The 13,485-nt window shown below is 42.4% G+C and overlaps 3 protein-coding genes and 1 pseudogene across 3 annotated transcripts; 2 read left to right on the plus strand and 2 right to left on the minus strand.

Annotated features, from left to right (window-relative positions):
- Window positions 1-2,274: 2,274 nt before the first annotated feature.
- LOC137347943 (heat shock protein 30C-like) lies at window positions 2,275-3,181 on the minus strand. The gene has a single exon (XM_068012997.1). It carries the CDS (start codon window positions 3,064-3,066, stop codon window positions 2,404-2,406), a length of 663 nt encoding a protein of 220 aa, XP_067869098.1. The 5' UTR covers window positions 3,067-3,181; the 3' UTR covers window positions 2,275-2,403.
- Window positions 3,182-4,466: 1,285 nt separating this feature from the next.
- LOC137347944 (heat shock protein 30C-like) lies at window positions 4,467-5,557 on the plus strand. The gene has a single exon (XM_068012998.1). It carries the CDS (start codon window positions 4,684-4,686, stop codon window positions 5,329-5,331), a length of 648 nt encoding a protein of 215 aa, XP_067869099.1. The 5' UTR covers window positions 4,467-4,683; the 3' UTR covers window positions 5,332-5,557.
- A 3,413-nt stretch (window positions 5,558-8,970) lies between these two features.
- On the minus strand, window positions 8,971-10,010 carry LOC137347945 (heat shock protein 30C-like). Its single transcript, XM_068012999.1, has one exon. The coding sequence runs from the start codon at window positions 9,799-9,801 to the stop codon at window positions 9,139-9,141; it is 663 nt and encodes a 220-aa protein (XP_067869100.1). The 5' UTR covers window positions 9,802-10,010; the 3' UTR covers window positions 8,971-9,138.
- A 1,356-nt stretch (window positions 10,011-11,366) lies between these two features.
- LOC137347946 (heat shock protein 30C-like) lies at window positions 11,367-12,248 on the plus strand (annotated as a pseudogene).
- Window positions 12,249-13,485: the final 1,237 nt, after the last annotated feature.

Raw genomic sequence — 13,485 nt, forward strand, 5'->3', positions numbered from 1 at the left:
GTGATGGAATACTCTCCACTTGCCTGAATGAGGGCAGCTCCAACAACACTCAAAGCTTGATATCATCCAGGACACAGCAGCCTGCTTCATCAGTACCCCATCCACCACAACATTCACTCCCTCCAGTGTACAGTGGCAGCAATGTGTACTATCTCCAAGTTGCAGTGCAGCAACTCACCAAGGCTCCATCAACAGCACCTTCCATACCCATGGCATCTACCACTTAGAACGACAAGGGCAACAAACGCATGAGAACACCACCACCTGTAAGTTCCCCTCCAAGTCACACACCATCCTGAGTTGCAAATACATCATTGTTCCTTCACTGTTGCTGGGTCAAAAACTTGGAACTCCCTCTCTAACTACAATGTGAATGTGCCGACACCTCACGGACTGCAGAAGTTCAAGAAGCTGATTCACCATCACCTTCTCAAAGGCACAAAAATCTTGAAAATGAATTTTAAAAACTGAGAGGGACGAGGAGATTTTGTTTTTAAGCAGCTGTTAACTGGAATGGAACGTCTGAAAGAGTGGTGGAAGCAGATTCAATGGCAGCTTTCAAAAGTGAAATGTATATATATACCAACAAAGAAATAATTTGCAAAGCCTTGAGCAAAGAGCAGGGGAGTGGGAATAATTGGATAGGATTTTCAAAGAGGTGAGACCAGGGATGAGTTGCTCACCGCAGATTTCCCAGCCTCTGACCTGCTCTTATAGCCACAGTATTTATATGGCTGGTCCAGTTAAGTTTCTGGTCCAATGGTAACCCCCAGGATGTTGTTAGTGGAGGATTCAGCGATGGTGATGCTGTTGAATGTCAAGAGGTGATGGTAAGATTCTCTCTTATTGGAGATGGTCATGGCCTGGCTTTTGTGTGGCACAGATATTACTTGCCACAAATCAGTCCAAGCCTGAATGTTGTGCAGGTCTTGCTGCATGGAGACACGGACTGCTTCAGCATCTAAGGAGTTGTGAATGGTGCTGAACATCGTACAATCATCAGTTCAGAAGCACAAGTCATCAGTACTAAAGTTGTGATATTGTCAGGGCCCTTAGCCTTTGCTATTTCCAGTGCCTTCAGAGTTTCAATTGTCTGAAGATGGTTGAAAATGCTTCAGCCGTGTCTTTTGCACTGATGTACCAGACTCCGCCATCGTTGAGGATGGGAATGTTTTGCAGCTGCCTCCTCCAGTTAGTTGTTTAATTGTCAACCACGATTCATGATTGGATATGGCAGGACTGCAGAGCTTTGATGTATTAATATATTGACTGAGAACATCAACATTGACAACAGTTTATTGATGTCATGTAGCAATGTTTTACTTTACTTTTGTATTATGAGATTAAATCAGTAATCGTGATGGCCCTACAATTAATGTTGGTTAAAGCTCCCAATATTATAACTTCCCTGAAAGGTTAAATGACAATTTCTATAACACACAAGATTCTCCTACGAACTGCAACATGAATCTTTACTCCCTGCTGTGTTTTTGTGAGCGTAGCAATTAAATATATTCCAGGTTTATTAGAAGTTTATTTTGAGTTTATGTTTATACATCATTTAATACTTCACTACTGGATCACTTGTGGCATTTTTTGTGTGTAGTCTGGGACCTGTGGTACGATTCTTCATGTTTCCCGCTGTCCTGCATCAGAATGAACTCGGGCAGTTTGTCCGTCACTGTAATACCTTAAACTTACTGATGGAATAGAACTATTGAATGACACTGCGAAAAATATGACACATCTTACTGATACTGAAAGGTACAGACCTCAAGGGTAGAGGATTAGTCATACTGTTGAACAAAAACTTTATAAAACACCCTTATGATGCAAGTAACTTTGCTTTTTCCCCCAGTAATTTATATTGAACAGATATCCCAATGAAAGAGGCTTCCACCATCCAGTAAATGAATGGTGTACTGTCTGGCGCCTGTGTTGGAAGACAAGCTGTTCTTGCTTCTCATTGTGAGGCTGCAGGGAATACCTCTGGATAGAGAGATGTCCTCGTCTATTGGTGCACTGGGTCTGCACAATAAATCTTTTTTAATGGACCGAGTTCAGTTTAAAGCAGATCATGACATATAGAATCCTTTCTCTGGCTTTTGAGTTAAATTAAACTGACTGTCTTTACAGAGAGTGAAGGGAAGTAAGTGCCTCGGTTTTGAATTCAATCATATTATTTTCTGTTTTTCAAGTTAACAAGCGGACTCATTGTCATTACTTTTCCAAAACGTTTATTGTTTCAATAGATATGTATAAATAATTCACATGAAGGTAGATAACAGCACAGTAGACATACAAGATGAAAAAAATTAACTTTCAGTATTATGACTTTACATTAATATCTCAGAAACTCATTTCTGGTTCTTACATCTTACAAAAGATCATCGTAAATGAGTCTTAAATGTCCATTTTTCCTTCCTCTGCTTTTGCGTTCCCTTCATCCTTTCCACTGTCCTGTTTCTGGTCCTCTTTGCCAGGATTTAGCCGGGGAGTGGTTGTTATATCAGAGGTGATGTTGATGGGGATGGTTTGTTCGTTCACAGCTGGCAGTGCCAGGCGTGGGGCCTGAACCTTTAACCGACCGTCCTGTGACAAACAGCAGTTAAGAGCTTGAGAATCGACATCTTCTGGCAGCTGAAATTCTCTCCTGAATTCTTCATATTTGTAGCTGTAAGAGCCGCTACCATCGTCACTTTTCTTCTCGTGTTTTCCTGTCACCAGCACTTTTCTTCCAAGTACTTTCACCCTCAGTTCTTCTGGGGAGAATCGCTGGACATTCAGGGACAGGGAAAAGCCATCTCCATCCTTGTCCTCTGATTGACTTTTACCTTCTTCATTGTCATCAGGTCTGTTGTCCTGATTTCTTGGTCTTTCCTCCCAAAATTCTTTTGCCAGCTCCTCAAAAACTCGATTGATGAAGTTCTTGCTCTTTCTCGCTTCTTCCATCTGTTTCCACATGTTGCATTCAAGCGGCTCAAAGACTGTGTGTGGAACAGGCCACAATGTGCACACAGGCTGTTGGCACAGACGTGAAGGGTGGAAAGCCCGACAGCTCAGCATTGTCTCTGCCTCTTCTCTCACTTCTCTCAAAGCCGACTGATGTGAACTCCCAATCTTCAGTCTCTGATCTGCTGCAGCACTCAGAGCACACGCCTTATATATTCTACTGCCAGAAATCCAGACACTTCCAGAATGAAGGTTGCTGAGTTCATATCACGTGAGCAGAAAAGAATGTCTCCACATCAACCTTGTATTAAACAAGACTCACTTCACCAAATGACAGAGGGACAGTTCCAGAACTGTCTAGCATGTACTGAAAGAGTGACAACACAGGTGGGAGGAGCCTACATGGAGCACTGCTTCAGATGATTTTGTTTTGAATATAATAACTGGAATAGAGGATCTTAAATCTCCCTAAATTCTCCATTTGTTCCAATAACTCCCTTGAATTCTCAGTAATCTTTACTTCCCAATGAAAAATCAGAGTGTGACATAAACTGGACAGGATAGAGAATGGAGTTCTCTACTGCCTTTGTCACCAGATCGTTTCCTAAATTGTGTACGAAAATCGGTATTTATGTTCTTAAAGCATTGTAGGGAGCTGCGTAATGATATAGAATGAAGATATATTTTCATTTATGTAAGAAAAGCTAATTTCAAGAAGTTGTGTGAGGGAGGAGGCATGAAGAGAGATGTAACATCAACTTAAAAAATCAGCCACAACACAAAGAATATAAAGAAAATTACACTTGGAAAAAGATGATTTGAGAATTAGGTCGACTCAAAACTGTCTGAGACAAGGAACTCAGCCGGCTGGGGACACTCACTGAGTGGTACAGTCCCTAGAAAGTGAATACCATAATGGGCACAGCTGGTAAAAAAAAACATTCGTCAGTCTTGGAGTCAGTGTTTAGCTGATTTTTCTGTGATTATGAGGATGAGAGGCTTTTAAACAGGATCAGCCTGTATAATTGCTGATAACAAAATACTGTCTATGAAATATCTCCTCCAGACTGTAGGAATTTGAAGACCATCACTCCATCATCTCGGAATACTGGACAGCAACATATTACCATAGCAATGCATGGTGGCAGATTAAACAAAAGACAAGAGAACTGATGGCTCTCTGTGGGGTAGACTCAGAACTTCACTTCATTTAAACCAGACTGATTTGAATTTCACTCTATTTCACTCTGTTCTTCTGTTGCTAAATATCACTTTAACATCTTGACAGTGAATGAAAAGAGCAAAGCTCGAAAGCCATGGACCGACTTCATCATAATGTTACTTTATACTTCATTAAGGAGAACACTTCCAGTTCTTAGCAAACATCACTTTACTACAGGCTCTGCCTCCTGCGAGGCTGTCAATCATTAACATTGCCCCTCCCATCTGTGCTGTCACTGACTGAGTACATTCCAGAAGTCTCTGGAATTAGTCCAGTGGGTGTCACTGAGCCGAGTCATTCTTGTTTAAGGCAAGGCTGAGATGAAACGTCAGTTATTTTCTGCTCACGTGTAATAAACCCAGCAATGTTTAGCTAATTCTGGAAGTGTCTGGATTTCTGGCAGTAGAATATATAAGGCATGTGCTCTGAGTGCTGCAGCAGATCAGAGACTGAAGACTGGGAGTTCACATCAGTCGGGTTTGAGAGAAGTGAGAGAAGAGGCAGAGACAATGCTGAGCTGTCGGGCTCTCCACCCTTCACGTCTGTGCCAGCAGCCTGTGTGCACATTGTGGCCTGTTCCACACACAGTCTTTGAGCCGCTTGAATGCAACATGTGGAAACAGGTGGAAGAAGCGAGAAAGAGCAAGAACTTCATCAATCGAGCCTTTGAGGAGCTGGCAAAAGAATTTTGGGAGGAAAGACCAAGAAATCAAGACAACACACCTGATGACAATGAAGAAGGTAAAAGGCAATCAGAGGACAAGGATGGAGATGGCTTTTCCCTGTCCCTGAATGTCCAGCGATTCTCCCCAGAAGAACTGAAGGTGAAAGTACTTGGAAGAAAAGTGCTGGTGACAGGAAAACACGAGAAGAAAAGTGACGATGGTAGCGGCTCTTACAGCTACAAATATGAAGAATTCAGGAGAGAATTTCAGCTGCCAGAAGATGTCGATGCTCAAGCTCTTAACTGCTGTTTGTCACAGGACGGTCGGTTAAAGGTTCAGGCCCCACGCCTGGCACTGCCAGCTGTGAACGAACAAACCATCCCCATCAACATCACCTCTGATACAACAAGCACTCCCCGGCTAAATCCTGGCAAAGAGGACCAGAAACAGGACAGTGGAAAGGATGAGGGGAACAAGAAAGCGGAGGATTGAAAAATGGACATTTAAGACTCATTTACAATGATCTTTTGTAAGATGTAAGAACTGTTTATATGCAGAAATGAGTTCCTGAGATGATATGAAGTTAAAATACTGAAAATTAATTCTTTTCCTCTTGTATGTCTGCTCTGATGTTATTTGAATTCATGTGAATTATTTATATTCATGTGAACTATATATATATATATGTATTGAAAGAATAAATATTTTGGAAAAGTAATAGTGATGATTCAGTTGCTAATTTTAGAAAATGATAGTGACTTTATCCAATTCAAAGGTTAGGCACTTAATTCCCTTCACTCTCAGTAAAGGCACTTATTTTAATTTAAATTAAAATCCAGAGAACGGATTCTATACGTCAAAATCTGTCTCAAATGGAACTCAATCCAGCACAAAATATCAAAACATTGCACAGACCCAGTGCACCAATAGGTGAGTACATCTGTGTACGCAGAGGTATTCTCTGCAGCCTCACAATGATCAGTAACAACAGCTTGTCTTCCAACACAGGCACCAGACGGTACGCCAAATCCACTCGGGCAAATTACCACCCCATCAGTCTACTCTCAATCATCAGCAAAGTGAAGGAAGGTGTCATCGACAGAGCTATTAAACGACACTTACTCAGTGACAACCTGCTCACTGATGCTCAATTTGGTTTCGCCAGAGCCACTCAGCTCCAGACCTCATTTCAGCATTGGTCCAAACATGGACCAAAGAGCTGCATTCCAGAGGTGAAGTGAGAGTCATTGGCCCTCGATATCAAGGCAGCATTTGACTTACTGTAGCAATAAAGATCTCTAACAAAACTAAAGATAATGGGAATCAGGGGGAAATCTCTCCACTGGTTGGAGTCATACCTAGCACCGAGGAAGATAGTTGTGGTTTTTGGAGGTCAGTCATATCACCCCAAGGCATTGCTGCAGGAGTTCCTCAGGGATGTGTCCTAGGCCCAACCATCTTCAGCTGCTTCATCAATGATCTTCCCTGTAACATAAGGTCAGAAGTGGGGATGTTTGCTGATGATTCTACGGTTTTTATTATAATTCACCGCTCCTCAGATACTGAAACAGATTGTGCTCGTAGGCAGCAAAACCTGGACAAGATTAAGGCTGGGGCTGATAAGTGGCAAATAACATTCGCGGCACACAAGTGCAATGCAGTGACCATCTCCAAGAGATGGTCTAACCATCTTTCCATATCATTCTACAGCATTACTATCGCTGAATCCCCCACCATCAACATCCTCGGGGGTGTTAGCATTAACCAGAATCTTAACTGGACCAGCCATATAAATACTGTGGCTACAAGAGCAGGTCAGAGGCTGGGAATTCTGCAGCGCGTAACTCACCTCCTGACTCTGCAAAGCCTGTCCACCATGCACAAGTCAGGAGTGTGATGGAATACTCTCCACTTGCCTGAATGGGGGCAGCTCCGAAAACACTCGAAGTGACACCATCCAGGACATAGCAGCCTGCTTCATCAGTACCCCATCCACAACAATGTTCACTTCCTCCACCACCAGTGCACAGTGGCAGCAATGTGTATTATCTACAAGATGCAGTGCAGCAACTCACCAAGGCTCCGTCGACAGCACCTTCCATACCCATGGCGTCTACCACCTAGCTGGACAAGGGCAGCAAACACATGGGAACACCACCACCTGTAAGTTCCCCTCCAAGTCACACACCATCCTGAGTTGCAAATACATCATTGTTCCTTCACTGTCGCTGGGTCAAAAACTTGGAACTCCCTCTCTAACTACAATGTGAATGTGCCGACACCTCACAGACTGCAGAAGTTCAAGAAGCTGATTCACCATCACCTTCTCAAAGGCACATAATCTTGAAAATGAATTTTAAAAACTGAGAAGGACGAGGAGATTTTGTTTTTAAGCAGCTGTTAACTGGAATGGAATGTCTGAAAGAGTGGTGGAAGCAGATTCAATGGCAGCTTTCAAAAGTGAAATGTATATATATACCAACAAATAAATAATTTGCAAAGCTTTGAGCAAAGAGCAGGGGAGTGGGAATAATTGGATAGGATTTTCAAAGAGGTGAGACCAGGGATGAGTTGCTCACCGCAGATTTCCCAGCCTCTGACCTCCTCTTATAGCCACAGTATTTATATGGCTGGTCCAGTTAAGTTTCTGGTCCAATGGTAACCCCCAGGATGTTGTTAGTGGAGGATTCAGCGATGGTGATGCTGTTGAATGTCAAGAGGTGATGGTAAGATTCTCTCTTATTGGAGATGGTCATGGCCTGGCTTTTGTGTGGCACAGATATTACTTGCCACAAATCAGTCCAAGCCTGAACGTTGTGCAGGTCTTGCTGCATGGAGACACGGACTGCTTCAGCATCTAAGGAGTTGTGAATGGTGCTGCACATCGTACAATCATCAGTTCAGAAGCACAAGTCATCAGTACTAAAGTTGTGATATTGTCAGGGCCCTTAGCCTTTGCTATTTCCAGTGCCTTCAGAGTTTCAATTGTCTGAAGATGGTTGAAAATGCTTCAGCCGTGTCTTTTGCACTGATGTACCAGACTCCGCCATCGTTGAGGATGGGAATGTTTTGCAGCTGCCTCCTCCAGTTAGTTGTTTAATTGTCAACCACGATTCATGACTGGATATGGCAGGACTGCAGAGCTTTGATGTATTAATATATTGACTGAGAACATCAACATTGACAACAGTTTATTGATGTCATGTAGCAATGTTTTACTTTACTTTTGTATTATGAGATTAAATCAGTAATCGTGATGGCCCTACAATTAATGTTGGTTAAAGCTCCCAATATTATAACTTCCCTGAAAGGTTAAATGACAATTTCTATAACACACAAGATTCTCCTACGAACTGCAACATGAATCTTTACTCCCTGCTGTGTTTTTGTGAGGGTAGCAATTAAATATATTCCAGGTTTATTAGAAGTTCATTTTGAGTTTATGTTTATACATCATTTAATACTTCACTACTGGATCACTTGTGGCATTTCTTGTGTGTAGTCTGGGACCTGTGGTACGATTCTTCATGTTTCCCGCTGTCCTGCATCATAATGAACTCGGGCAGTTTGTCCGTCACTGTAATACCTTAAACTTACTGATGGAATAGAACTATTGAATGACACTGCGAAAAATATGACACATCTTACTGATACTGAAAGGTACAGACCTCAAGGGTAGAGGATTAGTCATACTGTTGAACAAAAACTTTATAAAACACCCTTATGATGCAAGTAACTTTGCTTTTTCCCCCAGTAATTTATATTGAACAGATATCCCAATGAAAGAGGCTTCCACCATCCAGTAAATGAATGGTGTACTGTCTGGCGCCTGTGTTGAAAGACAAGCTGTTCTTGCTTCTCATTGTGAGGCTGCAGGGAATACCTCTGGATAGAGAGATGTCCTCGTCTATTGGTGCACTGGGTCTGCACAATAAATCTTTTTTAATGGATCGAGTTCAGTTTAAAGCAGATCATGACATATAGAATCCTTTCTCTGGCTTTTGAGTTAAATTAAACTGACTGTCTTTACAGAGAGTGAAGGGAAGTAAGTGCCTCGGTTTTGAATTCAATCATATTATTTTCTGTTTTTCAAGTTAACAAGCGGACTCATTGTCATTACTTTTCCAAAAGGTTTATTGTTTCAATAGATATGTATAAATAATTCACATGAAGGTAGATAACAGCACAGTAGACATACAAGATGAAAAAAATTAACTTTCAGTATTATGACTTTATATTAATATCTCAGAAACTCATTTCTGGTTCTTACATCTTACAAAAGATCATCGTAAATGAGTCTTAAATGTCAATTTTTCCTTCCTCTGCTTTTGTGTTCCCTTCATCCTTTCCACTGTCCTGTTTCTGGTCCTCTTTGCCAGGATTTAGCCGGGGAGTGCTTGTTGTATCACTGGTGATGTTGATGGGGATGGTTTGTTCGTTCACAGCTGGCAGTGCCAGGCGTGGGGCCTGAACCTTTAACCGACCGTCCTGTGACAAACAGCAGTTAAGAGCTTGAGCATCGACATCTTCTGGCAGCTGAAATTCTCTCCTGAATTCTTCATATTTGTAGCTGTAAGAGCCGCTACCATCGTCACTTTTCTTCTCGTGTTTTCCTGTCACCAGCACTTTTCTTCCAAGTACTTTCACCCTCAGTTCTTCTGGGGAGAATCGCTGGACATTCAGGGACAGGGCAAAGCCATCTCCATCCTTGTCCTCTGATTGACTTTTACATTCTTCATTGTCATCAGGTCTGTTGTCCTGATTTCTTGGTCTTTCCTCCCAAAATTCTTTTGCCAACTCCTCAAAAACTCGATTGATGAAGTTCATGCTCTTTCTCGCTTCTTCCATCTGTTTCCACATGTTGCATTCAAGCGGCTCAAAGACCGTGTGTGGAACAGGCCACAATGTGCACACAGGCTGCTGGCACAGACGTGAAGGGTGGAGAGCCCGACAGCTCAGCATTGTCTCTGCCTCTTCTCTCACTTCTCTCAAACCCAACTGATGTGAACTCCCAGTCTTCAGTCTCTGATCTGCTGCAGCACTCAGAGCACACGCCTTATATATTCTACTGCCAGAAATCCAGACACTTCCAGAATTAGCTAAACATTGCTGGGTTTATTACACGTGAGCAGAAAATAACTGACGTTTCATCTCAGCCTTGCCTTAAACAAGAATGACTCGGCTCAGTGACACCCACTGGACTAATTCCAGAGACTTCTGGAATGTACTCAGTCAGTGACAGCACAGATGGGAGCTGCAGTGTTAATGATTGACAGCCTGGCAGGAGGCAGAGCCTGTAGTAAAGTGATGTTTGCTAAGAACTGGAAGTGTTCTCCTTAATGAAGTATAAAGTAACATTATGATGAAGTCGGTCAGTGGCTTCGAGCTTTGCTCTTTTCACTCACTTTCAAGATGTTAAAGTGATATTTAGCAACAGAAGAACAGAGTGAAATAGAGTGAAATTCAAATCAGTCTGGTTTAAATGAAGTGCAGTTCTGAGTCTACCCCACAGAGAGCCATCAGTTCTCTTGTCTTTTGTTTAATCTGCCACCATGCATTGCTATGGTAATATGTTGCTGTCCAGTATTCCGAGATGATGGAGTGATGGTCTTTAAATTCCTACAGTCTGGAGGAGATATTTCATTGACAGTATTTTGTTATCAGCAATTATACAGGCTGATCCTGTTTAAAAGCCTCTCATCCTCATAGTCACAGAAAAATCAGCTAAACACTGACTCCAAGACTGACCAATATGTTTTTTTTTACCTGCTGTGCCCATTATGGTATTCACTTTCTAGAGTCTGTACCACTCAGTGAGTGTCCCCAGCCGGCTGAGTTCCTTGTCTCAGACAGTTTTGAGTCGACCTAATTCTCAAATCATCTTTTTCCAAGTGTAATTTTCTTTATATTCTTTGTGTTGTGGCTGATTTTTTAAGTTGATGTTACATCTCTCTTCATGCCTCCTCCCTCACACAACTTCTTGAAATTAGCTTTTCTTACATAAATGAAAATATATCTTCATTCTATATCATTACGCAGCTCCCTACAATGCTTTAAGAACATAAATACCGATTTTCGTACACAATTTAGGAAACGATCTGGTGACAAAGGCAGTAGAGAACTCCATTCTCTATCCTGTCCAGTTTATGTCACACTCTGATTTTTCATTGGGAAGTAAAGATTACTGAGAATTCAAGGGAGTTATTGGAACAAATGGAGAATTTAGGGAGATTTAAGATCCTCTATTCCAATTATTATATTCAAAACAAAATCATCTGAAGCAGTGCTCCATGTAGGCTCCTCCCACCTGTGTTGTCACTCTTTCAGTACATGCTAGACAGTTCTGGAACTGTCCCTCTGTCATTTGTTGAAGTCATTCTTGTTTAATACAATGTTGATGGGGAGACATTCTTTTCTGCTCACGTGATATGAAGTCAGCAATCTTCATTCTGGAAGTGTCTGGATTTCTGGCAGTAGAATATATAAGGCGTGTGCTCTGAGTGCTTCAGCAGATCAGAGTCTGAAGACTGGGAGTTCACATCAGTCAGGTTTAGAGAAGTGAGAGAAGAGGCAGAGACAATGCTGAGCTGTTGGGTTTTCCACCCTTCACGTCTGTGCCAGCAGCCTGTGTGCACATTGTGGCCTGTTCCACACACAGTCTTTGAGTCGCTTGAATGCAACATGTGGAAACAGGTGGAAGAAGTGAGAAAGAGCATGAACATCATCAATCGAGTCTTTGAGGAGCTGGCAAAAGAATTTTGGGAGGAAAGACCAAGAAATCAGGACAACAGACCTGATGACAATGAAGAAGGTAAAAGGCAATCAAAGGACAAGGATGGAGATAGCTTTTCCCTGTCCCTGAATGTCCAATGATTCTCCCCAGAAGAACTGAAGGTGAAAATACTTGGAAGAAAAGTGCTGGTGACAGGAAAACACGAGATGAAAACTGACGATGGGAGCAGCTCTTACAGCTACAAATATGAAGAATTCAGGACAGAATGTCAGCTGCCAGAAGATGTCGATGCTCAAGCTCTTAACTGCTGTTTGTCACAGGACGGTCGGTTAAAGGTTCAGGCCCCACGCCTGGCACTGCCAGCTGTGAATGGACAAACCGTCCCCCTCAATATCACCAGTGATACAACAACCACTCCCCGGCTAAATCCTAGCAAAGAGGCCCAGAAACAGGATAGTGGAAAGGATTAAGGGAATTGCCAAGAAGCTGAAAAGAAAGTGGATGTTTTGGGCTCGTTTACAATCAACTTGAGCTTAAATGACAGAGTAATTTAATGCTAGCAGAAATAGATTCATGTGAATCTGAAGAATGTGAATTATTTCTTTGCTGTATGTCTGAAACATTCCTTCTGTTCCACATATTTGTTTTTGATGAGTATTGTATTTAAAATGTTATATTTTGGCAATAAATTAAAAACTTCTCACTTTATGTTTGTTCATTTCAAAATAGACAATTGTGCAATTTTATCATTTATATCGAACTTCAAATTCTGTTGCAGGTTCATGTCTGAAGACAGTGTGATTTAAAGGAATTGTAGGTTTACATTAACATTCTGCAAAGCCGCTTTGAGTGGAAATGAATCTCGGTAAACTGTTGTTTTGGCAGTCCTCTGCATTAAGAAAAACCCTAATCCTCAAAAACCCACCCTGGACCTGTCTGTCTTCTCCTGCTACTGCTCGTCTTTAGCCTCTACTGACACTCTTGGGCCTTCAAATGTGTCATCACATCGCAGCGCTTTGCCCATCTCTGCCCATTAAAATCACTTCAGTCTGATTTCCACCCCTCTCACAGCATCAAGTCTGCCCTTACCAAAGACTCAAAGGATGTCCTCCGTGACTCTGATAAACTATCCTTCCTTGTCCTGAAATGATTGACTACGTATTTGTCCACCTTCACTTTTCAACCATTCTTCAACTCTGTGTGATGGTCTTCATTTAGCTGTACTCCTGTATGTTCAGATGGAGCCAGTGCACCTTCTGCAATTTATTCTCTTCCTGTTTCTGCAGTATAACTTTAGGAGACAGCACCCACCACCACCACACCCACCCCTCCAAGACTTCATCATGGTCTCCCTTTTCGTGTTGATCTACATGTTGGCCTTCAGTCCTGTAACTCAGAGATACAGGGTCAGCTTCCGTATCTATGCTGACGGCACCCTTAACCCCACATCTTTCTCTATGCTGTTGCATTGCTTGTATGACCATCGTAAATGAGTTAAAGCTTTCTCCAAATGAACATTGGGAAGGCTGAAGCCATTGTTTTCAGCCTCCGCCATAACCTGTATTCTTTGTCAAAGACTCCATTCACCAGCTGTTCGCAGGGTGAACTGAACCACGTGAATGAAACCTTGGCATTTTGTACAAGAGTTAGAATCATTGAATCAAAGGGCTCGATTTTTCAGCTCCATCCTGCTTCTGGGCCATTTATGCGGAGGCGGGATTGGGGCCGGCAGGGCCACCCGCCTGCATGTGGTGGGTAGCCGATCAGGCTCATTAAGGGCCTAATTGAGGCCAATTAAAGGAGGCCAACTGAAATTTTCCAGTCAGCCTCCAGATTCCTGCAGGTGAAGGCGGACAGTTTAGGTGCCTGGAGGCGGACATCTGGCAGCAAGCTGTGGGGGAGACCAGCACTCC

Source organism: Heterodontus francisci, chromosome 33 (genome assembly GCF_036365525.1).
Source record: "Heterodontus francisci isolate sHetFra1 chromosome 33, sHetFra1.hap1, whole genome shotgun sequence".
Classification (NCBI taxonomy): Eukaryota; Metazoa; Chordata; class Chondrichthyes; order Heterodontiformes; family Heterodontidae; genus Heterodontus; species Heterodontus francisci.